The sequence below is a fragment of the Accipiter gentilis genome, chromosome 3 (assembly GCF_929443795.1).
Source record: "Accipiter gentilis chromosome 3, bAccGen1.1, whole genome shotgun sequence".
Lineage (NCBI taxonomy): Eukaryota > Metazoa > Chordata > Aves > Accipitriformes > Accipitridae > Astur > Astur gentilis.
The window spans coordinates 6,592,729-6,620,592 of record NC_064882.1 but is presented as its reverse complement, the minus strand read 5'-3'; the positions used below and the strand labels follow the sequence as shown (position 1 = coordinate 6,620,592).

Below are 27,864 nucleotides of genomic sequence, written 5' to 3'. Positions count from 1 at the left end.
GGTGGCAGTTGAGGAGGAAGGAATAGGGAAATGGAATCAACCATTTATTTCTTGAAATTGTTTTGACTTACAAATTGCCTGTGAGTGGTGTTTTCTTCACCTAATTATATAGGTATCACTTTTCACATTTTAAATATAAAGAGGCTTTTTTCTATTTTGGAAACCACCAAGTTTTCATCAGTCTGATGCAGGTGAACATCAATTAGGCTTTGTTAGGTTGATTTAAATTTTGCATTAGTGTATGAAGTACTGACTTAATTTTCTAACAGGCAAGTAGAGGTGCATAGTAGTGACCAGCATAAGTAGTAAGGAAGTGTTTCATGGCTTCATCATCTGGAGGTTTTGTCTTTCACTACCGTTTTAATGGTTTCTTTCATGTTTTCATGTTACTCTTCAAGGCTTATGCCACAGAAACCAGGCTAGATTTTGGTTGGAAATACCGACTGATGCAGAGTAAGATGCTTATTGATAGTTAAGTATGTAATGGAGTTCAGGGTGTGCTCCCTTCCTATGCTGGGGAGACATTTCTGTCTTATCAGAACTTCATTTTTTCCTGACATGAGCATAAAACACTGCGCTGAAATTCTGCTCATGGTGTTAACCGCAAGGCCACCGAATCAGACTCAAAGAGGATTTTAATTTCTTTGTCAACAAGTAATATTTTTTAATTTTGTACTAGAGAGGGTTTGTCTGAGCTTCCTAGAACGGATAACTTCCGCTATTTCTGGTCAGCACTTCATCAGAAAATTGATTGTGCTCAGCATTAGACTGTTTTACAAGGCTTAAGCATAATTTGACGTTTTTAAATCATCTGTTAGTTGCATTGGCAGATTGCAAAGACTTTTAAAAATTCTAAACTAATTTTTGTAGTTCAGTCATTTAAAGAAGATCTTATCTTTTAGCATATACTAGAAGATCAAGGGCATGGGTGTCATTAAACTCTCATAAATGTAAATATATTCAATTTAAAATGTGCTGTGTGTGAAACGGTGTCCTTAGAATAACTGTGCAAAAAATAGACCAGATATTTCAGGATCTTTTCTTGCTTTACTAGAATTCATTTCCACTATTTTTTATAGCCTCATTTACTAGCAGTCATTGTCAGTACCGAAAGAAATCACCGCGTAACAAACTAAACTCATTATCAGTGGACATGTTATTTTGGTGGAAGCCAGCTGCAGATTGTATGACATAGTATTCTGTAGTATTCATTTTTTTTCCCTGTGTGCTTATGCCTGTGTAACAACTGTTAAGTCTGTTTTTCTATTGTTCTTGTTAAAAAAAAAAAAAAAAAAAAAAAAAAAAAGAAAAAAAGAAAGACTTTGAAGTTACTTTAAGCACAGATGGTCTCTCATTTTAAAGAATGTGTTGTAAATGTGTTCTAGAGAACTGTACTAAAGTTGAAGCCTAATGGAAGAGTGGCATGTTCCTGTTTGCCCTGGCTTGGTCTCCCCTGCGTCAAGTGGTGTGAATTCGTGGCTCTTAAGATGTTCGTCGTATAGGGCTGACAATTAGTTTATTGCTTGAGCACGTTCCCTGTTGCATTTCAGCTCCTCTGCAGTATGATGTTGCTGGTATAACATGAGAAGTGGTATAGTGTAAATGGGAGAGACTGGGGAAATTTCTGAGTTTCAGATATAATTACAGTCAGAGGGGAGAATTATAAAAGCCATATGTATGTCAGTCTCTTCCAGACCGTGTATCCCCTTTTGTTTTTAGTGGAATTTGTGTATTCGGTGCGCAAGGAGAAGCAGGAGCTGTATTCGGAAAGACTTTAAATGTCGTCTTAAAGGGTTCTGGACGTTCACCTGCCCCAGCCCCTGGGTATCTGTGGCCTGCGTAGCTGGGAAGCTGCTGAAAACCTGAGAGAGCTCATCAAGTGCGCTGTTTATAAATACTTGATAACAATGTTTACAGCTCTGCAGCAGCACTCTTTTGGGTGGGGGAAAAAGGGAGGTGATGTCAACCCCTCTGCTTTATCCTCATCTTCATGAAAAGTCATGTTCAGTTCAGGATTTGGCGAGGTAAACGTGGGTCCTTATTCCCACCCTGACTTCAGTGATATTCTTAGGAGCCAGCAGCGAAGGAATCCCTCCCCTCTGGGGCTGCCTTGATCTTCAGAGGCTGATACCAGATACAGGCAAGAGCTTGCTGTTTTATCTGCATTGTCCATCTCTACCTTAATGAGTGAAATGGTTAAGTATCCGAGGGGGCGAGCCTCAAGGAATGTGTCTTCCATTTGACTCGAATATTTCGGTGGATAAAGGGAGAGGGAGGGAGAGGAGAGAGAGCGAGAGAGAGAAACCCACTTACATCACTCGAACTGCATTGAGTGTGTGCCTGTGTGCAGGTTAAGAGACAGACTAGTGTCTTTGCTTTCTGCAGGAAGCAGCAATGCCGTTTGTATCCTAAGAGGAATTTTTTATTTAGAAAAGGAAGCATTCTTTCTACCCAGGAAATGGCTTTCCTTGTGCGTTGCTATGCCAACTGCCTGCAGCCATGGTCTTCCAAAGTAAGCACAATAACGTAATTATATTGGCGTATTGCATTCAGACTCATGATTCTCTGGGTTTTTGTGTGTGTGTAACTGTTGTATTTTTGTTGCTGACTCTTTGGGCGGTAGACGTGCTTGTCGTGATTGCGAGGAACAGGCATCATAAAATTAAATGTCCATCAATGTCATGCTGCTAAGATTAATTGTGCAAACTTGGTTAGCTGAGTGGAACAGAGATCACTGGTCACTACTCTGTCAGCATCATTAGCAGCCAGGGGAGGAGGTCCCTATTCGTGTGCTCTGCCCTGATTTTGGGGGAGTGGAGGGTAGTGGTGGCAGGGGGGGGAGGCTGCGTGCGTGTGTGTGTGTGTGTGTGTGTGATTGCAAATGAAACAGGAGTATTAACAATGCTTGGCTGAATGCTGGAGGCTGGTTCCTGCACCCTGACTAATATAATACTGTATTAAGCCTTTTTGAGGGAGTCTCTGTGCAGTCAGCCATTTTAGCTTTTTTCCTCCTTTTTCTTTTCTTCCCATTCCTAAGGCTCAGGGAATGGTTTTGGTCCCTTGGATGAATGCTGGATATGTAGGGTTTCATCAGGCTCTGTACGTCCTGACACGCTTAGACTTTCAGCGTTACAAAAATGGAGACTAACGCTGTCGTTTGGATTGCTGCTCTGCACTACAAGTGCGAGGGGGCTTTTGAGCTTACCAGTAGTGACACTTTTCGCTCCAGCTTGGTTTCCCCCCTCCTCCTCTTTTTAATTTAATGCCGTAGAGGGTGACTTGCCATCCATAAGAAATTGGTACATGATGTGTAAATTCAGTTCGGCTTATGTTGCTTCATTATGAAACCACTTGCAATCCCAGCTAACCATGGAGTTATGGGCCAGCAGGAGAAACACTCAGTAAGTATTGCAAATTCTGTTCGTTCTATCAATAACCTGTCACGGGCAAACTGCATGGAGATTGAAACTGCTTGTCGTCCTGCGCACGGGCTTTCCTGCTTGTGAATTTAATAGTGGGTTTCGAGGGAAAGCTGTACCTGAGGTGGCATTAGAGTTGGTGGCTGTATTTAAGATTGCTTTTAGCTTAGAAAAGGCAACTCTGTAGGTTCCTTTTGAATGTTAAAAATTTACTTGAAGAAATGCTGACATACTTTTATCAAGCAAGAAGCTATGAGCATTCCGTTAAAATTGTTATGCATTTCTTAAAACTTTAAAGAAATACTCAAGCTGTATAACAAGTGATATAATTGTAGGTGGTGATAAGAATAGATTTATTCTGTCTAGTGTATGGTACTAGTGTGCTGTTGCCTTGTAGCATGGCGTTTAACATCTGTGATACACTTATGCTGAAAATGCAGAAACTGTTAGTAAAACATGGAATGAACAAAAGGCAAAGTACTGATGCTTTCTAATTGATCCCATGAGTCAGCTACACCTTTGTCATGCTTTAATCCCATAGGCTGCCTGTGTTTATTGTTTGGGAAAAATGCATTCATAAGCAGAAGAGCAAACATTATTTAACAAGGCCTCAGGTGTCAGGAATTAGAAATTTAGCTTTTATGTGATAAAAACATTATAGAAGTATGTATTATGATTGCTCAGTTAACTTGTTTAAATCTTCCTGCTAGATTTTATATGGTTCAATATAATTTTCAATCTGACAATTTGTTTCTTGAAAAGATCTATATATATAATGTTCTGTGCATACTATATGTGCTAGAATGTACATGGGAATGTGTACAGTATGTTCAGCATATACAGCTAAGAATCATAAATATTGGGAAGATGTGATAGCAGGAACTTCTTAAAGGATAAACATTTTCCTCAAGAATTCAGTTTTGATTGTATAGAAATACAGAAACTAATCTAGAAAGATTTCAGAATGTGTCTAGTGGATTTTTCTTATGCATGTAGCAGACATGTCACAGTTTGTTGCTGTAGACTGACTTGTTCCTTTCCCTTCTTCTTAATTACATTCTAAGTATAAAGGAGTTCATGTTACCAAATCATTTGGTGTTCATGAAATATTTAGAACTTAATCTTAAAAAAAAAACCAAAAAAAACCCCAAAACCAAAAAACCCCCCCAAACTCCTTTCCTTCTGAAACTCAAGTACTAAAGAAGCTGAAATAGAATAGGATACCTTGACTTTGCAAATAGGAATAAAATGCGAAAGCTGCATATGTATTTGTTTTTCCTGCTCTTTTTACTCTCCAAAGAATGTTGATGAAAAGTTCTAGATTGATTCTGGTAATGCAGCAAGTCTAGCCAATATAAAATAATCGCTTATAGGTAAAGGAAAAAAATAACCTGGCATTTTAGAGACTCTACGTTACAAGCTCTGTCATATTTTAATTGTATTACTTTGAGTTAATTTAATCACAGAGATAAATTTCACTCTCTGGACCAAAATGTAGGAATACTAAAAGGGAAAAAGGTCAAGGTACTGCTTTACAAGAAAATTAGTTTACTTGAAGAAAAGTCCACATATATGTAAGAGAAAGAAATCATACTTTGACATAGGGCTGGCATGCAATTGCTGATTTTGCATGAACAAAAGTCATAGTTTAGAGTTTATATAGAAGTTTAAAATGAAACTGTTAGGACACAATGTAGCTCAGCAAACACCACCACTTTGGCAATGAAACTTTCTGTGCTTGTTCTCTAGGTAGAGGTTATTTTGTTTGGAAAATGGGACTGAAAGATGTGAATTCTTGGTAGAGAGGGAAGGCAAGCTTGAGGTTTCAAGGTATATAGACTTTGTCTTGCTTTGCTTAAAAGGAGAACTTATTGAATTAATAATTTTTGGTGATAAGTTATTTTCATATTAGTATGTTCCCAGAATCCTAAATCTTTTATTGATCTCTGACTTGATCTTATTTTAAGGATAAAGCCTTAATTACTTCTGTGACATCCCTGCCTAGAGTCTAACAGCTTGATTTGCTGGGACAATCTGGAATTGAATGCAAAAATTTCCTGTGTAAGGTTTCACAAAATTCTGTGATTAATTTTAGTTAATGCTGTTAAAATCTTAATTTCCTGCTAGTTTAGTTAAGGAATGAGAGATATGGTTTAAATCTCCTGTTCTGTGAAAATGGTATGCAAACTGACCATTAGGTTCATCATGGTGAAAATGGAGAGAGGAAAAGTGAAAAATCGTGTTGCGTTTCCTAGATAATTTAATAAAAGAAATAAAAGCAGCAGCAACAGTCAAGTGTACTGGTCCTACATGCCTCATATTTCGTAAACCGGAAGAGTTTGAAGCAGTGCTGCAGATGTCTATCTGAAGGTGGTATTGATCTATGGGTGAAGTTCCTTGACACACAACTGTTGCCATCTGCTGAACAGGGAGTAAAAAAGTATGCTCTGGGTGAAAGAGAGAAAGAGAGAAATGGAAGCTGGATTGTTGCAAAAGTAGTTCTGGGTTCTTGTATTTGATGCACTTAACCAGATTCCATGTATTTCAGTAGGTTCATTCTATTTGGCTGTGTCCTTGCTGGTTTTAAGAGTCCTCTCAACTAGCTTTGTAGTGCTCTCATTTTAATTTTCCTAATCTTAAAGGTTAGGAGGATGAGTGATGTTTCAGAAAATGTTGTTTTATGGATGTTGAAACAACATTCTCTTGAAAAGCTTCACACATTGCATCTTATACGTGCTTTATTATGTGAAAAAAATCACATGAAGGTCTAGCGCATGAAGGTTCCCGCAGTAGGCTTGGGCCTTCTAGAATGTTATCTTTCTATCTCATTTCTCCATTTCCCTTGTATGTGTTGTTTGTAGGAACTTAAGGTCACTTTAAAAAAAAAAAGAAAAAATTGTCAGGTATAATGGCTTTTTAAAATGCAACTTGAGATGCATAGTTCTTTCATGACTGTGTAATGATTAACAGCTCTTGCATTACAGAGTGCATTGGAGTGACTTATGAACAACCTGTAAGAAAGTATAAGTTACATTTTAATTTGGGTATTATTGAAATAAAATCTGCTAATAAAGGATATGTTTCACTGTCAGCCCAGTGACTCTCCTTTAGTGGTCATGTAGGTACTGCAGTCTTTTGATGTACTTGACCTGTCTTGAATTACTGAAAAATATTGAAAGCAATACATCAAATCTTTGGCTTGTTCTTACCTTATTTTAGTTCACAAAGATTTGTGGCCCTGTGCTAGGGGCCCCATCGCTCCCAGGAATGAGAAGGAAATGAATGGTATTTTGAGGAAAAGTCTTGAGTGGTACTTGTTCAAATATGGTTATTTTAGTACTACACACCAAATATGGTGTGTAGTAAGGGTGCTGGTTGGCATGCTTTCCTAAGAAATCTAGAACTATACAGAATAACAGTAATTTTCTGTTACTGGAGAGGATCATCAGTATTGTTTTATAACTCACACAATAAATGTAACCAGGGGTAGTTATTAGTCCTTTGAGTGAGCATCATGCAGCACTAAGACATGGGAAAAAGAAGGGTGATGTTGTGATCAGGTGGCTATGCTTGGTAAGCTGAATAGTCTGAGGTGGCATCGTACCTGGATATTTTTTTATATGTATATCTGGAAAAAAAGGAAGACATATGAAAAGGAACTCCGACTGTTAGCTACTGTAACTGCTGATGGTTGTGATTTTGTTGATCTTAATGAATTACATTGCACTGGGACTTGATACAGATTTTTTTTCTGTTGTTGTTAGGCACCTTTATTTTTATCTCTTACTGAAACCAGATTTCTGGTTTGGCCCCTTCTGATTATTCCTTTCCTCTTAATTTGTATATTAAAAAAAAAAATTAAAATCCTCTCTGAAGACCAATAAAGGAGTTGTGGATTTTTCGTGTGATTAGGAATAATGTCTTACCTCTTCATAGATGCATTATGATACAGTCTTCAATTACGTGACGATGTATCTTCCACAAGATTCATCTCAAGATGGATAGCTCTGGTTTAACAAGCAGCTGTTCGATATTTTGGGCTAGCTTCATTGCTCAAAAGGCCAGGTTCTGTTTATGGCATACTATTCCAGTCCGACTCAGAAGATGAAAGCATTCTTTTATATTTTTTTCTTCTGTGGCTTTTTAAAGTGTTTGTAAATACAGTGTTCACGCAATTCATTAACATAGCGCCGGGGGCTGGGGGTGGGATTATTTTCATTTTTCAGGTAGCTCTGCTGAAGCAAATCATTGGTAAAAAGTAAGGACAGAATTTTGAGAACTTAAGATGCCTATTCCTCAGCATAGCTAGGCATACATAAGTGTTCAAAGTATGGATTTTGTTATTTGAATTTTCTGTGTATTGGCTCAGTTCAGGCATAGACAGCTTAATGATCATCTGAAGGGTTGATTTTAAGTGACTTGCCTGGCATCCTACCAGAGATCTGTGGTAGAGTCTGGCTAAATTCCTGTTCTCCAGGACAACATTTAACTGAAGATTTTCTCAAAAGCTTATAAATGGCAAAATTTGGGTCATTTCATAGGAATGACAGTGAATGCATTAGTGACCTGTAGAGTTGGCTATGAAAGCATCCTTGGCACATAGGAGATGTCCTGCCGTCTTTCCATTACTGTTTCAAGGCCTGGGCATTGCACAACATATTTAAAAGGGAGGGGAGAACCACACCAGAAAAGCCACCATCTATATGTATATTCTGCATGTGTGCACAAAACTGCTTTCTCTACCTTCTGAAAAAGTAGCTGAATTTTTTTCAGGTTGACATGAGTAGTTGACATAGAAGATCTCACAGTAGGGCGTTCGTTTAGCAAATTTATGAAGTAGGAAAAGTTCAGGCCTCACAATAAGAATTGGGAAACTAACAGAATCAGTATTACTGGTTCTGATTTATGTTCCAAAGTGGCCAAATCTAGCTGTGGTGTTGGAGTGCTTGCAAAGTGATGTCTATGATGGTGCCCACTGAAATGTGTTGTGTCATAGTCACAATACAGATGTGAACCTGAAAAGGAAAGTCAGCTTCTTCTAACATGCTATTTTGAGACCAACAGACTAACTCTATCATTACTGAGTTTTAAGCACTCCTGCCTGATCTCCAGGCATACTGAAAATCCAGCTGAAATTGAGAGCTGCTGATACCCAACAATTAAAAAAAAAATAAATAAAAAAATCAAGCAACCAAAAAGCCAAATGTCAAAAGAGAAAAAGAATCCTAAATCCCTTAACGTACTGTTGATTTGCTCCTGATTCTACTAGTTAATAAAGATACAGGAATAATAGAAGCTCTAAAAAGCAGAAGATAATGGACTGTGTTGTGCTAAGTGTAGCATAGGTTAAAAATATCAGGGAATTAGCAATATGCATGTATAGTAGCATGAAGTCCATTGTAACCAGAAGCAAGCACGGTCAGCTAAGGAAATCCTGTACCGCAGTATCTCAAGTTGATTCTTCCACCTGCAAAATATTTGCATTCCCTTGCAGTGTACTGGCTCAGTGATACTTGTGCTTGTACTTAGACAATTTCCAAGTAACATAAACTTAACAGTTTAGCAAATGCACTTGTAAAAATATTCCAGGAAGTTGTAGTAAATTAGATTTTTGGAAATTCCATTTTTAATTATCTAAAGCAGGGCATCTCAGATAGTGATATGCAAAGAAATATGTAGCTTATAAAAGGATTAGAAACTGCTGTCAGTTGTGTTGCTTCTTTTTGCAGTTGTGATTGCCGCTGCTGCTGGGGGTACTACTCCAGTATGCAAAAGCGAGGGAAGTGTCTCTGTTCTGTGTCTGCTGCTGAGATGACCTGAAGCTCATCTGCAAAATACTTCTGTACTTGATAGCTTTACAAGTTGTCCGCAAAATCAATGAAATAGCAAAAGATAACTGCATGTGATTTAACAATACAAGCATTAGGAACCATGAAACTAAACTGGAATTGGATAAACATTTAAACCGTGTTCAGACTATCAGCTCTCTGGATAATGAATGAATGTTGATGCTAGGAACTCTTAAGTATATATTTTTTTTAAGCTTATTTAAAGTTTGCTTTTCTTCAACTATCTTAGATATTTTTTCTTCCCTGGTATATTTATTCTAGGCTTTAAATTGCTACAGATTAGTCCTTAACAGCATCCTTGATGTTTGAAAAGCTGAACTAATTTTACTAACACTTTCATGAATACACAGTGGTGTGAATTATTTTTTTTGTCTGACTGCAATAAATACAAGATTTTCAGGATCTCAGGATTATTTTATTAAAGTCTGATTTTGATTTTTGATATCTTAGTTGCAATAGCAGATATATAACCAGACTATTAATTATTTTCACTTACTAATATGGATGCATTCTTGTTAGTCTTCTCTAAATTAAAAAATCAATAAAACTAATACTACTAGGAAAAAAACCCCAAACTTGATAGTAGTGTATTTCAGGAGTTCATGCAGGTGAGGGTAATACTGAAGCAGTGTTTCCAGTGTTCTTTATTGCCAGTGGATGAGGAGTACTACTGACTGTGAAAACCCTACATAAGTATAGTTAATGTTAAGGATTTGATAAAAATGAAGTATTAACGTTTTAAGATTTACCTTTGACCAAAGAACCTTGTACCTGCCACACTTCATTTTCAACACTGTATTTAAAAGAGTCTGGTAGCTATAGTGCAGAAGCGTGGGATGACCCCTGCAGGTCTGCAGGCTTTTTAGGATTCTAACCTCTGCATGCTTAACCCATCGATCTGTTACTGAGATGTAACTGGCACTCATACAGTATCCCAGTACTGGATGGTCGGTGTTCCTCCAATTTTGTCAGCTTGCCAGTAGTCTTGTTTGCTGTTCATTTAGAGATGGTGATGATTCAGCTGAGAACCACAGCAAGAATAAACTGTACTGAAGGGGTCTCTGCTCAGTGGGTTGCTTGTGAAAGCTGATCCTGTGCCCAGGAGCTGGAATTTATAGGAGTGTTTGTCATTCCTTCCTAAACCCATGTTTGTATGGGGGTACTAGAAGGGCAGATGAAGGACAACAGATTACCTTCAACATCACCCACATAAAAGCATTGCAAATAGCCTTACGTTAACATAGTATCTGGCCCAAATAGTGCTGCTACTAAGTCCCTAATACATCTGAGATACAGGGGTGGAGATGAGCTATTGCCTATTTTTTTTTTCTTTTTTTTTCCTCTCTTTTTTTTTTTTTTCTTGGAAAACATGAAGGACCACAACCAATTGCATTTGCTGAAATAACTGGAAGACAGGATGAAATTTTGTGTAGGTGTTGTTTGTAACTTACACTTGTGGTGCTGGTGTTGGTTATTAGACTAGTGCAGTTTGGTAAGACACAAGAATGTGGGTTCAGCCTTTGGCCAAAAGCCTTCATCTGTCTTTTTGGGTTGCTCTCACTGCAAATGTGAAGCTTGCTACTATGAACCAACTCTACAGTATTTAGCTAACCTGGCATTCTATACTTGGCCTAAACCTTAAGCTGGTCAAAAAGCTAAAAATAAGGGCACCAGCCTTTCTGTGATCCATGGTCTCCGTTGCAAATGTTGGAGCACAAAATCCCAGCATGTTTAGTTCCCTTGTCATGAAAAGTGAAAGGGGATTTTCCTAAATGAGGAGTAGCCTGCTAAATCTCCCAGCTTGGACTGGCTAGTTTTCTAGCTTTTCCCAAGTCCTCTGTTATAGGCAGTCCATTTGATGTCTCCTGTAATATGCCATTCCTACCAAAGCCTGTCTAGAGAGCCTTAAAAAGCCATCATATAATTTGATTTGCTACAGATTTCAATAGTTACTGTGCTTTGTGTTCCCTATGCTGGGTAGTAGATGGGAGTGTGAGTGCCCTTCCTATAATTCAGGAAGGCTTTCTGATTTTTCCTTACATGTCTTGTGAGTCCCACTTTAGTGACTACTGTAAAGGACAACAGAAAGCTCTGAACCATTTGACAAAGTGTGAAGATTTTGCCTTGAATATGAATATGGTTGTGACTCCCTACACTCAAATATATGCATACCTCCATGGCATTTGCAGCTTGTAATGGAGATGAGACTTTTCCTTTGGACTGGGAATATGAAAACTGGTTTAATACCAGCCTTCTCTTTCAGCCCCAGCTTCTTGACTTGAATCAGGAGCCAGCTGCTTTTTCAAATAGAGGAGAAGCAGGCTTGTGTGTTAGGATGCAAAGTAGTGCAAAGTATTACATTATAGCTGCATTTAGTATCTGTTATTAAGCTAACAAATGCTATGGCAATCAAAACATAGCTCCATGTGTTTCAACTGTCCCAGGGTTGACAGATGACCAAATGCCGATGTTTGGTAGCAGTAGTGTCCTCTTGGTAACTGCAGTTACTTGATCTTCAGAGATATATGGACCGCCAGAAACCACATTGTAAACCCAGACAATAACCCCATGGTCAAAATTGCTCAACCTGTGATTTCTTTCACTCAGTCTATAAATATTGCCGCATTTTATCTGACTGTAGCCTTTCAGCTTGCTTGCTTACAAGCATAGGCACTGTGCACTGGGTCATTTGGGCACACCAACTGGGTAGCTTGACTCCAAACTGTGACTTTGCAAGTAGGAAAAATGGATTAAAGCTTTTCTTTTCCTCTTCTGAAGAACGATTTCATAAAAATGACGTTGTGCTATTTAGTAGGTCTTCGCCTTTTGTGTATTTAGTCATGTTGGCTTGCTTTATAGTTAAAAATAGGCTTTTACTGTTCTGTGCTGCTGTTATTCCTGCAGAGCAAGGAGAATGGGACCTGGGTTGTGCTGTTAGGACTCCATCCATAGCATTGTTTCCTAAATGCCTATCTGCTGCTGCGCACCTGCCAATCTACCGAGTGCTGTAGGAGTTACATGACTGTCAGGAAGGTCTAACGTGGGATGATTTGAAAGGGCATGGTAATGCCTGAAACAGAATATGGCTGCCGAACTGGACCATAAATTTAATATTGGTAGTGGGATCGATAGATTGAAAACAGGGTGATGAAGGACATTGTACCTGAAAACTGAATGTATTTGGTTGTGGTTGAAAAAAAAAAAAAAAATTTCTAGATTTTAGGAAATCTAAACTGAATTGTGGGAATTATTTCTTAGTTAGCTATAGCCTAGGTTTGCTGAACCATCAGCCCTGTTCTCATTTTAACCCAGCTACATTTTTATGCTCTTGATTTGTTTTTTTCTTATATGTAAGCAGCTAAAGGTACTTCAAAACTTGCATTGTACACTCTCTGCCTCTGCTGCTTCACTGATCAGGGTACAGCTTGACCTCTAAATCTTAATGTATTCCTGATAACAAGCTAGGGAAAAAAAAAAATCTTCCAAATACTTGGCAGGCAGTAGCTCTTTACTCTTCTAGATTGCTCAGGAAAGAGCCAGATGTCAGACTTGGATGTGTCTCCCTGGAGCGCTTGCCTTTTCAGTTTTGACCCACATCACCAGTGGATTTTTAGCTAGGTTTTCTGGCCTTTGAATAAGAAGCTGACTATAGGGGGCTTTGGTTTGAAATACCCATAAATAATGTAGAAAGATCTTTTTTCTGTTGTCCTCACTTTTAAGGAACCATGAGGAAAAGGAAAATGCATGAATTTATGGATTTCAGAGCCTTTGTAAAGTGTCCTACTTAAATAATTAACTCTGCATCTGGAAGTGGTGGTCCACTGAATTTTTTAAGGAAGCAGAGAAGACTCATACTAATTCTTTTCAAAGTGAAGCTGTTCACAGCTGTAGGAGCAGAATAAAAAGCAAACTAAAATGAAAACAGTGTTAGTTTCTGTTAATAACTGTGGAAGCCTGCATGCTAGGTGTACCTCTCCTTGCCTGTTGGTGTATGACTTCTGCAAACCTTTTCTGTTGTCTGACTCCTGGAGTTTCTGTCCTGTTCAGTCTTGCTTGTTTCCAAAACAGGAGGTTCTTTTAGTTGATAGTTTATTTTTTATTTATTTATTTATTTACTTTTGTGAGTAGATGAGAGATTTCTCGCACTTCAGAGCAAAGGATTTCAAATATTTCTGTTTAGCAGAAAGTTTCCAAGGTCCCTGAATACAGCTGCTATTCCTAAATAAATGGATATAAAAGCATAGTTTCACAAACAGTGGCATGCATGTCAGCAGTAGTATACAGAAAATTTAGTTATCTACCTCTTTCCTGTTGAAGGAAGAGGTTGTTTAGACAGTTAAATGTCACTCCTACACCTGCCACTTCCATTAGTATTGTACATTACTATTCTTTCTGTGATGATGGTACCCAGGGAAAACTAAATTTAGGAATTCCTGAGTTAGAGTAATAAGATTTATTTTTTTATTATTTCGTTTTAAGTGGAGGTGCAATGTTCCAGCTGGAGTTTTATTCGGTTAAGCATGCAGAGATAACATGTTTAATGCAGTAAATGACTAAAATGTCTACCACTTTTATGAAAGAAAGTAACCTTCTTAATCTCTTGCAGGATGGGGTGTCACAGCAAAGACCATTCTAGCACTGTCATAAATCAGAAGTTAAGATTTGACTCTCAAATTTTCTGCTTCTTGCAAGGTGACTCAATACAGTAGGTGATGTACATGCACACATCATGGGTCTCTATAGCTTATCTTCTGGTAGGTGGGAGAAGGAAAGATGAACTTCACTAATTATATTTGTAGAACGGGCTTCAATTATTGATCCTAGTATTTCCAGCTGATTTCTGTGCTCCTTATTTTTTCTGCAGCTTGGCAATCTCCGATTTAAAATCTCTTCATAAATAGGTGCCATTGAAATATTTCATGGTGTCAGTAGAATATACAAGTTGCTACATGACTTGTGTTTTTTAGTATGCTGTTGACCTAAGGCAGGAATATAAGGGATGATTTAAACTCTGTGTGCACACCTGCACAGACACAAATAGATAAATTTCTGGAAGTCACATCTGAATGTCAGCATTTTAAGCAGAAAAACATGGTGCTTCAATTCAATTCACAATGTCTCCTTGCTCTAAAGCAGCCTTGGTTTTAGCAGGCACCATGTAGGGCCTTCTTGTTTTGCTTTGTTGTTGAAGGAAGTTGGGAAACCATTACCTTGTGAATATGTTGTTGTGGACATCTGGAAAAGTTAAGTGATTTTTTTTTTTTTATTTTATTTTAATTTTTTTTTTAAGGGCTAATTGAACTTGGCATTTAATATTACAGTTTTGGCTAACTGACACTTAGACTACAAAGAAAAGCTCTGCAGGTCGTTTCAAAATTTAATGGAAATATTCATGTAAAATATGGTTCTGTGTTGATTTGTGTAAGTAATTTTAAATGGCTCCGCACAGTTGTTGGTGCATGGTGCTCCAGAATTTAGGGAATATCTTTGCACTTACCTGAAGACTCTTTGATGAAAAGAAGAAAAATGGTCCTTTTTCCCTTCCTATGATCACAGTGAGCACACACAAGTAGGTCTTTTGCTCAAACTAGTAAATATTCTTAGTAATTCAAAGAAGTCAGAATCTTGTTCTGTATGACAAAATAGAAACTCGGGGGTATTAGGAATGCATGATAACACATACAGTGTTAAGAGTTTGTGTCACTGTGAAAAATTTTCATTAATTTCCTTTAGCTACCATATGATGGAAAATGTAAACAGAATAATGTAACAAGCAAAGCAAAGCTGGGGATGGTATAGTAACATTCACTGCTATTATATTGCTATGGCATGAGTACAGTTGCACTTTCAAAATTCATAAAATAAGTAATAAAGCTGTTTAACCAGTAGGCATGTTAATATAGCATTAAAAAATCATAGATAAGGTAAATTACTATTTTAAGATTTTGCAACATTAGTCATATAGAAAGGGAAAATGCTTGTCATTTAAAAATATTTTTAGTTGTCTCGTTGCTGTGCTATTTTTGTTATCCGGAAAAACAGCGAGACATTACATATATTAGTTTATAGTGCAAATATGAGCCCTTTTTTGCTCTCTGTGCATCGGTATCAGAAGTATTATCTATAACCTTTCTTTCAAAAATCACCTTATTTTAAAAATATACCATTTTTAAGCAAAATTATTTGCCTTTTCTTTTTAAAATTTTATATTGTTATTTTGAAATGCTCACTATTATGCAATTAATCTCAAAACTTTGATTGGGGTAGTACACATTTTTGCTTTATATCAAAGAATGCTATAATCAGAATATACTTAAAAACAAGGTTGAGCTAGTGCTTTGATAGCCTCTTGTTTGTTGAGAATATGCATCCTGCAATACTGCATTTATTAATTTTTTTTCCTTGAGATGAAGCAAAAGTGTGCATCTTTCATTGTCAGACAAGCAAAATAGAGGAAACTTCCACTGTAGAGCAAACACATGGAAAACAAGTAGTTGCAGTTCATGATTTCTTATTTGGAGCCAGTCATCAGCAGAAGAAATGATGCATGTTCCTTTCCGATTGGTTAAGTTACTGAAAAGCAAAGTCATTGCATTAGGACACCCCACCCCACCACCCCCCACGCCCAACTCACTTTTCTCTTAAATTATTCCTTGATACTATAAAGCGAAGATAATCCTTTAGTTAAAACTCCAAGGGTGGCATTGACGTGGCTGCAGCCATCAAACATTAAAAAAAATTTCCGTTTAATTGCTTGTGAATTATCATGTCTCTATTTAAATTTTCTTCAAATTTCTTTCAATTAATTTGGCATTTTATAGAGGTAAGACTCACTGTACAAATGGAAGTCTCCAGTTTTTGCGTCTGTTCACAGCAGCTCCCTACATATATGTATCTTTTAAAAATATTTTCCTTGGAAGTGTACAGAATACTTAAGTCTTTACTAAGAAGCTAGTAGTATCAAAATCTAAAATGTTATGTTAATCATGGTGATTTTTGTCTTTTTTCCTCCTTTGGTTAGTCTGCTTCTGAATGATAAGTATACAAAAAAACAGGCTGGCTTCAGATTTTTCTGCTTGGAAGAGTGATATGGATCTGGAAGGGATTTTCTGGGTCACTGCCATTACACACTGTTGCACAGCACGTTCATAACTTTGTCTAGCTTTGGTTTGAAAGCCTTCTCTACCACAGCTGCTGTTGAGCCTGGTTTTGAGAATCTCTGTGGTTCATTAGATAGCAACCTTCTTTCAACTTCCTGCTCGTTAGGCTTTGCACCTGCATTGCCTCTTGCTGGAAATATTTCTTTTTCTTCTTGCCTATTTCTAGATAGGGATCATACCCTCTCTCAGCTTGGGCTGAATAAGCCATGCTCCTCTTAAGCTTTCTCAAATACTAGTTTTTCTTCTTCTGATAATCCTGATAGTTTTTCTCTGACTCTGTTATGTGTATGGCTTAAAGTCCATCTTTACTGAAAACATATAGCTGGGAATGTGTGCTGCATTTCCAAATAAGGTCTCTGCTGGGGCCATGGAGAAGAGCCTGAAACGACTGTATTTCTGGATGATGCATGCTGTCATCTTATTGGGTTCTTCTGCTTCATCACCTTAACAGTTCAGTCACCTTCTGATTAGTGAATACACTGAAACTCTTTTTACAGTCATTTCTAACAGATAAGTTCCTAGATTCTTGGTTTTGGTCTCCAAGTGCATGATCTCACATCTTCTCATACTGCATTTGATTTCTCTTATGCCAAGTAGGAGTCATCCTAATCTCACAGAAGAGTGTCCTGCTCATCATCCCTTGTACCAGGATTGTCTCTTTGCACTGTGTTACCAGCATGTTTGGTCCCACCCCCGGCTTGGAAAGAGGGGAATTCTGAGGTATTTTCTGTACCTATCATTTTTCATATCCCATCTTAAAAAAAAAATAAAAAAAATTACTTGGTTAGCCCTTAATTTAATTTTTCTTTATTGTAGAATTAATTAACTTTGATTTCTTTTACTATTGTAAGTTCAGTGCAGTAAAATTCAGTGCTGTAGTTCAGTAGTAAACTGCAGTAGTTCAGATTAAACAGCTGCAGTTCAAAGTTGAGATGTCCCCTCATGAGTGTTCTGAAAAACTTAACCAAGTTTAGTTAGATTAGCTGGAATGCTGTAATCATGAAATGAAATAATCCATGATCAGGTATAAAACAAAAAAAGCAATACATGGTGTAAGAATGCCCTACTGATGGAGGCTTCAACACTTGAAATGTATACATATCATAGGTCTTTTCTTTAACCATTTAAAATGTGCCCAGGAATGATGTTTTCACCTTTGGGTTAAACTTGTCTGTAGTGGTTTTCAATCCTGAGTGGTGCTTTAAACCTGAAAATAAAATCTGACTGCAGGTGCCATGAGTTTTACCCCCACTGGTGCAATTGCTCTTTAGCATCCCCCATGTCCACTTTAGTTAGACTGCTGTATAAGAAACCCCAAATGAGTCTGTATATGAGGTGTACATGAGCATCCCCTCACTTAAAATGTTCTGCAGGATTTAAAACATCTTGCTTGAAAATGTTTGAATTAACATTTCCTGTAAACATATGTGCCCACATAAAGTGTTCTTGAACTTTTTTTGCTTTTACATCCTTAGGCATAAATCTTTTGTCTGGTTTCCTGTGGAAGCAAAGTTTGTGACCAGGTTCTCTGTTCCTTCCTGTCCCACAGTTACTTGTAACAGGCCAAAGGGTTCAAAATTTAACCTTATAGGTCTCCAAAAGTCCTGAAAGTAGGCCATTTAGTTTCCAGCCCGTGAGTAGTTCTCAGCATATTAAACAGCAAAACAGCCACAGAGAGGAAGTATTTAGAAATTTCTAACTGTGGGAAAATCATCAACTGGAACATGCATTATAGGAGTATGAAAATCAGTTATTCCCAAGAGAGAGATCTTTGCAAAGCCAGGCTTTATTAATTTTTTTGTCCTCCCTGTCTACTGCTGTTAAATAGGGAGCTTTTACTGAAGTTCAGTGGTTGAGCTCAGTTTTCTATGCTCCTACCCTAGAGATATTTCAGAAGTCAATTGAAATGCCTCGCAACAGTTTTTCCTTCAGCCTAAGCTGCAATCATCGTTGAGTGCCTATCCCTAGTTGTCAGTTTTCATTATGTAGATTTCCACCATGTGAATTCCCCTCCCAATTTTTTTCAGTGTTCTTGGGAAGATGTTCGTTTGTGTGTGGGCATAGGCTGTGCAGGCTCTGTTAGGGCTCTAAATGCGAGTGCTTGGTGAGGCAGTGGGCTACTACCAAGATGATACGGTATGGCCTTGTAAACGTGCAGACATAATACACTGGGATAGAGATTCTGCTTTTCACACTTTGAACTACTGTTCAGGGATGGGATCCGATCTGAACTGCAGACATTCATAAACCAGACCAAACCGATCAATATAAAATATCAGATACTGTTAGTGAAAAAAGAGGAGGAAGACCTGAAAAGCCTTCATAGTCAATTCTGCAAGGTTTCACTTCCACTGCAGTGTTTGGGAAAAACTTTAGCACATGGAACAAAAATCTTTCCGAAATTGAGTGGCAGATACAGGCAGAGACACAGATCTCCTTTTCTGTGAAGGAGATGGGAAAAAATGTACACAGTGTCTGAGAAATGGTGTTCTCTGTAAAATCAGCCTATCCCATGCAAATAGCATTGCTTTGTTATTAATGTTAAGTGAGGTAAAGTGACTGAAATGTTGTGAAAGACCATGTTTGTCCATGTGGTTGAGGTTGCCAGAAAGTTGTCAGTACTTAAATGTGTATCCACAGTCAAAACCGTTGTAGAACAGTCTTTTTATTTTGATCCCGGGAGCAGAACTGCTCTAAATTTAAAACCACCACAGGTACTGTATTTTAAAAGTACTAAATTATCCTTTGTTGCCCAATGAAGAAATTACACTTTTACCAGGTATTTTCTGAGACAAACTTCTGAATAAAGTTCTAAATAAAAATATTGTGATCTTGCAGATTTGTTGCTGTTCATTTTAAATATGTTATAATCGTTTGAGTTAAGAATTTCAAAACCCTGAGAAGAGCTCTGGAAAACTGAGTAACACTTTAGTACAGTATGATTTAGTTCAGTTTAGTGTGATTTAGTTCAAATCTCTTCTGCATATTTTTTTTTTCTTTTGTATTCTTGGTTCACAGTCACTTCAAATACCTGTATGATACAATTTTTTTTATTATTTTTTTTTTTTTTTTAGTTTTACATAATTTGAGCTGTTGCCAATAAATTGACATTCGTTTTGCAGAAGGAATATTGTTCATGCTCTGGCACTGAAGAAGGCACTTTTGAATATAAAGTCCTGCATTGAATCTGACACACAAATGCTGTCAAAAGGAAAAGCAAATACTAACAGATCTGGTCCTACAACAGATAAGGTAGTTATGTTAAAGAAGAATGGGTGTGTGTCAGTGATGCATTTCATACTTTTCCTTTGAGAAGAGTTGTCCCTGAGAGCTTTTCTCCATTCCCCAGATACTCATTTACATTTCACCACCTCTGTCCTTCTGCAGAAGTCAATAATCCTTCAAGCAAAGGATAATTATGTTCAATGCATTACATGCTCATAGGTTTAGCTGCTGAGAGCTATGAGATGTTACAGCAAGTGGTAGTCAGTGCGTGTTTTGTGAGGGAAACAAAATGAAGCTCCCGTGTACTGGTTCTGTCTCATTCTCTCTCCAAGACCAACAGATCATGTTGCAATAGCTTAAACCTCTGAATAGTTTTACGGGGTGCTACCCGTAGGAAAGCATCAGTGCAGGAAAATATGGAGAGCTTGCCAGAAAAGCTCATCTTAATGCTTATTTCTGTTAGAGGTGTTCTGCTGTGGGCTTTGTATATGAACAACTGCTTAACCACAATAGTATCCAAATGCAGTATTTTCAGAACATGGGTTGTGTCTTGTGTTGTACTCGAGATGAAGAACATTTTTGAGAGTAGGTCTTTGTAAAGTTTGAGCCACAGTTTCACATAAAGACGTCTACTTGAGGAAAACTTGGAGACTCAAAATATATGAGATACTATTGTGTAAGTGAATGATATACAGAAGACATAATTCAAGTCAGAGGGTTTTTATTTAACTCCTGCTGAAGTTTTAAGAGAAAATACATAGAAACTTCTTAATGTTTTCCATCCCACCCCTAAGTACAAGGAAATCTTGCTTGCATGGGAATTGCATTCTAATTTGAACTGTATGTAGTTTAAACTTTTATTTTTAAATTTAACTCTGCACCGGACATGTCAGCCTGCATCATGTCTGTAGACAGAATCGATAGAAATTACTTTATTATTCAGTAATTACTTACATTGACTGCTGTGTTTTAAGTCACTGAACCATAAAAATGTTTTCCTTGATGTTTGTCTTGATTAGTGAAAGAATTATGTTGAACTAGCATGTTGATGAATACCCACCATTATTGGAAGTATTTTCTTCCTTCAGTCATTAAACATCATAAATCTGGGTATATCCTTCAAATGCATACAACAGACCTACAAACATTTAATATAAAAATGACCATTTACATAAAATGGTGAAATAAAATGTTACTGAATTGGTAGGATACTGAAGAATACTGGGCTGGTGATCCTAGACTCTTGTAGTGCAATGAATGTTTTAAAATTCCTATCTTGGTGGGGAAAAAAATGGGAAAGACTTGGGCATAGTGTTTATTTTATTTGGCTGCTGTTGCTCTTCCTTTATGAAAAGATAGAGAATACCAAAATAACTTCATTATAATTTACTCTTTAGATTTGTGGGACTAAATTAATCATCTATAAAAGAAATAAAACTATTTTTTATTATTATTGCCTTGGCTTTTATTATTTTATTAGCAAAGAGGTACTACAGAATAAGCACTGAGATGCATGTGTTCAGAGGCTTGAACAATCAGTGTTTGCTTGTGTTTCTTTAATTTCAGAAAGTGGAAATAGTTTATAAAGGTGATATTTTGTGTTGTCTTATATCTACTGTACTTGCTTGGCCTATCTCAGTGACATCTAATTGCCTATAGGATCATTCATCGTGAATTGCTTAACACAATGTTACACCTTTGCTCTCTTAAATTCCATCTTTCTGCAGATATATTTCAGTCACTTTGCAGGCTTTATAAATCTTTCATGAAGTACTGAATGGTCTTCAGTAGAAGACCTTGTTTATAAAATGCTTACTGATATGTTTGCTCTAAAATGAACGCTATGTTGGAGCTCTCCAGCTGGCATTCCTCTTGTATTTTAGAATTATATTTGTGTGTATATCTTTCTTGTTGGTGCATTTATGCTTGTTGTTTTCGCATATAACTGCATTTATAAAAATTATAAATGTATATAATTTATATATTTTATATATAGATATAATTTATGTTGAAATTATAAAAGTAAAACAAAACAAAACCCCAAACCCAACCCCACATACCCAACAAAAAACTTAGAGGAATACTATTTAAATGAAGAAAGGATTTTTGTATCATTTCACTCATTTTTTGCTGGTTTCATACCTTTTTTATGATATATCTGAAGATTTTACTTTCTTGCCTAGCAAGTATTTTGAAAATATATTAACTTTTTTTGTTGTTTTAAATACTGTATTAGTAGGATGAGCCCAATGGTTTCTTGAGTGGAAGTTGCATATAATGCAGAGGAGCTCAAGCATTTGGCCAAGAGACTAAGAAAGAGGAGAAGCCCAGTACGGTCCCATTAGTAGCATATATATTGCCTTTTGTTATACAGAAAGGCATACTGTAGGGTAGGAGAAAATCATGATGTTCTTAAAATAGGAGGAACATATTCAGAGCAAAGTAATTGTTAGCTTTGCATGCATAAAGCGGTGACTCACTTTGAGGGTGGAAGTAATAAAATGCTGCTTTTAAGATAGCAAGATGTGATAGGGTTTAAGGTATTGTATGGTTCAAAATGGAGATACCTCTTTGTCCTTAAGATAGTTTCACATAATTGTTTAAGTTTTCATTTGTTTTATGGTTTTCAAGAAGTAAAAGCATGGGGTTCCCAGCTGTACAGTTTTCATCTGGTTTCTTGACATGTATGTAAACTATTTAAATGTGAGTATACATGCATGCATGCTTATTAAGAGGTATATGTATATTTATAAAATACATATATTTATAAAATATCTGTCAAATTAAGATTAGGGCTTTGGTGCTAACTATTTTATTGGTTCATGTTTTCTATTAAAAACTTTTTTCCCCTGTTACGTCATATTTCATTAGTTCTATGCATATGTAGCCTTAACATTTTCTCACTTAGGAAGTTTGTCCTGAAAATAGGTTATGAGGGTACTTATCTGACCTTTTTAATGACTATTAATTGCTTAATGTAGTGTAGTGAAACTACATTTACTTAAGAAGAACTCGTACATTTATTTTTCTAACAGCCTGCCATGTTTTTATTCTTGTCTGCTAGTTCAGTCTGATGCTGTGACTCCCAAGTCTTCAGTAACAAAGTTAAGAAATACTGTAGTTGCTGGCTTCAGTAAAGCTGTAGTTTAGTACTGTCGCAGAAAAATAAGCGCTCTTTATGAAATGTACAAGTTGCTTTTGTTCCTTATTCCTTTGAATGACTCCTTAAAATTAGCCATCATTTAATGATAATGCAAAACAAGAGAAACGTGTCTCCTTGGTTCTGATGCCATTTGTGGTGTCTTTAGTTTGTTGTAGCTGATGTTACTGAGGCAAAGGGTATGTCCTTAGACTTACTCATGCTGCTGCATGATCTGGAGGATAAGGCATGTGTTGTATATCTAGCCTGTGCACTTTTTGAAACATTATATGAGAACCTTTATTTTTACTGTGATACTAAATACTAAAGTCAACGCAAAAATGTTGAATGGAACAATAGCTAAATACAAGCACTGAATGCTTAAAAATTCCATGATAAAGCGATATTCAGTAGCACAGCAAATATATATCTCTTGTAGTGAAGTTAACTGTCATACGTTTCCCAAAAGTAGAATTGGTGTTCGTAGCCATTTTTTCACTGGATATAATAGCATGGTTTCATGATGTTGTTTTCTAATCATGTTCCACTGCAATTAGATGTAAATACCCTGGGTCGGGCCAGGCAACTTTGTGCTGGTTGCTGACACTACTGAGTTTGTTGAACATGGCATTTTATTCTTGCCTGCTTACTGAAACCATTTAGCAAACATTGTGCTCCAGGAGTGACAGGTGTAGCCTCTTACATACAAGACTTAAGTACACATGGTTTTTCATTGTCATTAGTACTTTACTTTTTCCCCATTGTGTACAACTCTGTACATGAAATATTTTAAATAGCAGCATGTAACGAAGAAATGCATGTATTTCTCACACGCAGTTTTCATTGAGCTCACAATTTAAATGTTTCAGCTTATTTAATTTTTGTGGTTTTTTTAATCCTCACACAATTTCTCAACTTATTTGGGGTAAAGCAGTCGAGGTGGATGCTGCTTTTGGGCATGTAGCACAGAGATGTAGTCTGCAAAGATGTGAGCATGTGCTTTCTGCTTGTAAATAGTCCTATTTGATTAGGATCACAGTGACTAGTTCAGTTGCCCTAAGTAAAATGCCTGCTTCTGATCTTCTGCTGTCACCACTTGGCAAGTCCAGCTCATGCAGCGTGGCTTTGACTTGAGGAGTTACTCTGAAAACCAGTAATCACCAAACATTCAGCTGATTGTCTACAGCCAAAAAAATTCAGAAGGCTTGCTTTTATTTGCAGTGTTTTCATCCATTATTGTGGAATCCCCTGCCTCTTCCTATTGCCTGAGTAATAAGAAAACATAAATCCTTGCTGTTCATTTAAAACACTAAGTGCAGTTGTTATATTAAACATAGCTTGATTTCATTTTTTAATGTACTAACTGGATTTGCTTTGATGTACAGTTCTTAAGAATTGTTATTGCATTGATAAAAAATAAATGAGATTGTTAATGACATGGAGATATTTGCAGGGCACTGTGAAAAATTGAACGTGTTTGGCTGGGCGCAAGACTGTGTTGACATGCATCTCCCTGTGGAGTTAATACTTACTTGGGATTGAAATAGTTATTACTTTATAAAATGGAAAACTCTAAAAATACTATATCTTTGTAGGTTATCATTAAATGTGTGACTCTTAGATGATTTGTGCATCTATCTTAAAATAATATGTAGGATTTCTACTTGGAAGTAAACCTGGACTGCTTTAATTCTAAGAGACTGTACTTCTAGGAGTAGTCATAGACACATTGAAAAAGCTGTGGTGGTTCATTTACTATACATTCTACCCATGGAATGTATACTTATTTGTAGAATGGCTCAAATCATGATAAAAAAATGGATATAGTGGCCTAAATATCAGTATATACTGTTCAGTTTTGTGATAACTCAGACATACAGATTGAAAAGGGAAGTAGCAGAGACAACAGATACTATAAGTAATGCACTCCTCAATGCTGTATTTTCTGCTTCTGGTATATCATCAAAAGTGGTGAGCATAACTAGATTTTTCTGGAGGCAGTATCCATGGCTGTATGTATTAGAGTATTGCTTTTGTTAATTGCCCTTTCTTTGTTGATTGGTATATGAACATCAACTCTAGCTCTGGGCTTACTAAAGCTTTTTAGGATTATTAATGTCTGGTTCCTGTTTTTAGCCCCTCTTTCAGGTAAAATATTAAGAAAGAATTGTTTAAAATGTAACCATTTTTGCTATCACTGATGCAGTCATGCTGTAACAAGGAAGAAATCCTTTTCAGGTGCATTACAATAGGAAATGCCAGTCAGTCTAAATAAGACTAAGGTTTCCAGTTGTGTGTGCTTTCACCACAAATTCTAAAGCCAATGTTCTTTGAGGGCACATTCCATAAACAGACTGAAACCAGGAAAACAGCAGTAAAATCACTCAGTACCTTTAACTGAATAGAGCTAATAATTTTCTCAAGCACACTCTTGTGACTTGCAGATTACTTGTTTCATAACCTTTTGTACTGATCATTGTATTATATCTTAATGCTGAACGAGCTTATATTTTCATTTTCATCCAGGGAGAACAGTAATAGTATGCCAAGGTAGCATTCGTAACTGACATGGATGGACACACTGGTACAAATACACCTCTGTAGACAGTATCTACTATGTCTTGAGTTGAAACAAACAAACAAAAAACAACAAGCAAAGGCTTTTTTTAAATTATTGAGGCATTTATTGCATACCAAAATTGACATGTTAACATACTTTTATTAACTAGCAGTGGGATGCAAGCTTCTTGGGGAAAGGAGTAATTTGCCCCTGAAGTAGCATTTAAATATTTCTTCAGACAGCAAATATTTTCCTTTATCAAAGTTGACTTTCTGCAGTCTGGCAATGTTTATAGTTCTTAATGATTTTCATGGGAGCTGTGTGCATAAAGCAGTAGTAAAAAATATACATCACAAATCTTGGTGGGTGATTGTTAAATGATCGAATATACTCTTGATTCGTTCTTCAGCACTGTGTGTGAGCAAACTAATTTCAGGATTGTAGCTCTTTGCCGTTGTGTCAGTCTTCCCACTTTTCCTATTTGCCATCATGTTACTTGGCTCAAAGTATAACAGTCAGCTCAGTGGCTTGGATTTTACTTGCCTTTAATGTACTTTGACAACTTCAGAAGCAGAAGAGTTAGCCAAATCCAGACCAGTGCTTGTTGGTTTGTTTTGGGTTTTGTTATGGGTTTTTTTGTTGTTTTTTGTTTGTTTTTTTTTAAAGTGTGTGACTTTACTCTCTGTTAATCCCCATTCTGCAGGGAACCGTTGATATTGAAACTAGCACAATATTCATATGTGCTTTAATTCTATCCAAACCCCATAGCAAGATACCGAAGGGTTTTGGCATAAGGGTTATTTCTTCACTGGTGTTTGTCCTCGGATATATGGGTTTTTTTAAATCTTATATTCGCAGCAATTTTGTGGTATTTTGCTGACTTCTGTATGAATTTAAAAAAACTGCAAAACTCAAACTTTCAAGCTGCATTCTCAAGCCCCAGTGGTTTTCTTAATAAACTTGGTACTGGTAGAGAGTAAAGTGTGACGTAAATAATTTGAATTCATTTTGCTGTGTATCTACCTCAAATTGTAATGATGCTTTTTCTGCTCCACCTATAGCTTCCTGCAGATTTCACAAAGCTGCACCTTACTGACAGTCTCCACCCACAGGTGACCCACGTTTCATCTAGTCACTCAGGATGTAGCATCACTAGTGATTCAGGAAGCAGCAGCCTTTCTGATATCTACCAGGTAAGACTGGAATGGATGCTGATGGGAGGTGCAATTGCCAACAGTTTTGACGTTAATAGCTGAACGCCTGTGCTATTGCCTATTGTCAGTTTTTGTCTGAAGACTCAACAGACTTTAAAAACATGATTTTTATTTGAATTGTAATAATTTCAGGGTTTTATCTGCCATGTACTAGATCTGAAGTTTGAAAACTCGGCAAGCAATCTTCAGCACGGTGACATGATGTGTGTTGCCGTAGTTTGTCAGGATTCGAGTCAGCAACGTAGAGATGTAGTGTTTCACAGCACTTCAGGATTGTGCTTCATGAATTTTGTTTCTAATTTCTGATTTTGGGGGAGGAAATCTTCCTGAACTTCAGCCAGAGCCAGTGTGGCCTCTCCAGCAGATGTCCATGGTGGGACCTAGGAGGTAAAGGGGTTCTGTTCCTGACTCCAGCACTTCACCTCATCTTTCTGTCCGTCTGATTTGCCATACATATAACAGCAGCTACGATGTTTACAGATCAGAATTTCAAAACTATAGATTTAGGACCTTGTAATGCGAGGGATTTTTCTTCTTGTTGCTGTGTTTTACAGTTCTTGGATGTGTTGGCTTCAAAATCTGGAACATACTCAGTGGCAGGGACAAAGAAATATGCAGCGAGCAGCCTGTGCTGGCCTGACTTAAGGGGCATATTCCAATTTCCCCACCTAGTAGAGACCTGGTGCCAGCCTCTCACTAGTGCTTTCTCTCCTGGCTGTCCTAGGTGAGAAGGTGAACTGGTGACGCTATTTTAAGTTGTTATACTTCTGAGAGGGCTTCTTGTCATAAATCTTTGTGCTCTTTGTTTGGAGCAGCTTGAGTTTGGAGAGACTTACTGTGAAACTGATCCAGAGGGTCCCTAGAGCACTTGGGGATATGCATCCTTCCTCTGAATATAAACTGGAAAAAAAAACCTAAAATAAAATAAATAAATAAATGAGGAAGTCTACATCCTTCAATTGATGTTTACAATTCTTGCAATGTCAGAGGAGGATTTGTCCTGATAGGAAAGTATAGCAATTTCTTTGGGGTGGGGGGTGGGGTGGGGGGGAAGGGGGGGATAAAAAATAATCTAATCTAATTAAAGTGTTCTATTAAAACAAACATAAAAAAATTAACGAGACCACTTCTACATGCAGTACTGTTTACCAGAAGGGGAATAATATTTGTTTGGGATGGTTCTAAAAATGCAAATGTAGCCATTTAAACAATGGGAAAAGCATCATCTTTGCAAATACCTACAAGTTCAGTTGTGAGCATAGTTGTAGCATGTAGTCCGCTTCAGGTGAATAAGCTTG

General features: G+C 37.0%; 1 protein-coding gene across 4 annotated transcripts in view; it reads left to right on the top strand.

The window, feature by feature from the left end:
- Nucleotides 1-27,864, top strand: part of RAPGEF2 (Rap guanine nucleotide exchange factor 2) — a 190,112-nt gene that overhangs the window by 113,956 nt on the left and 48,292 nt on the right. For 2 of the 4 annotated variants that reach the window (XM_049833433.1, XM_049833423.1), the window contains exon 7: nt 26,414-26,545. In XM_049833433.1, the coding sequence (XP_049689390.1) occupies nt 26,414-26,545 (132 nt within the window). Of the gene's footprint in view, nt 1-2,346; nt 2,513-2,865; nt 3,402-26,413; nt 26,546-27,864 lie in introns of those variants that run through there. The other 2 variants (XM_049833452.1, XM_049833443.1) reach the window with 2 other exon arrangements.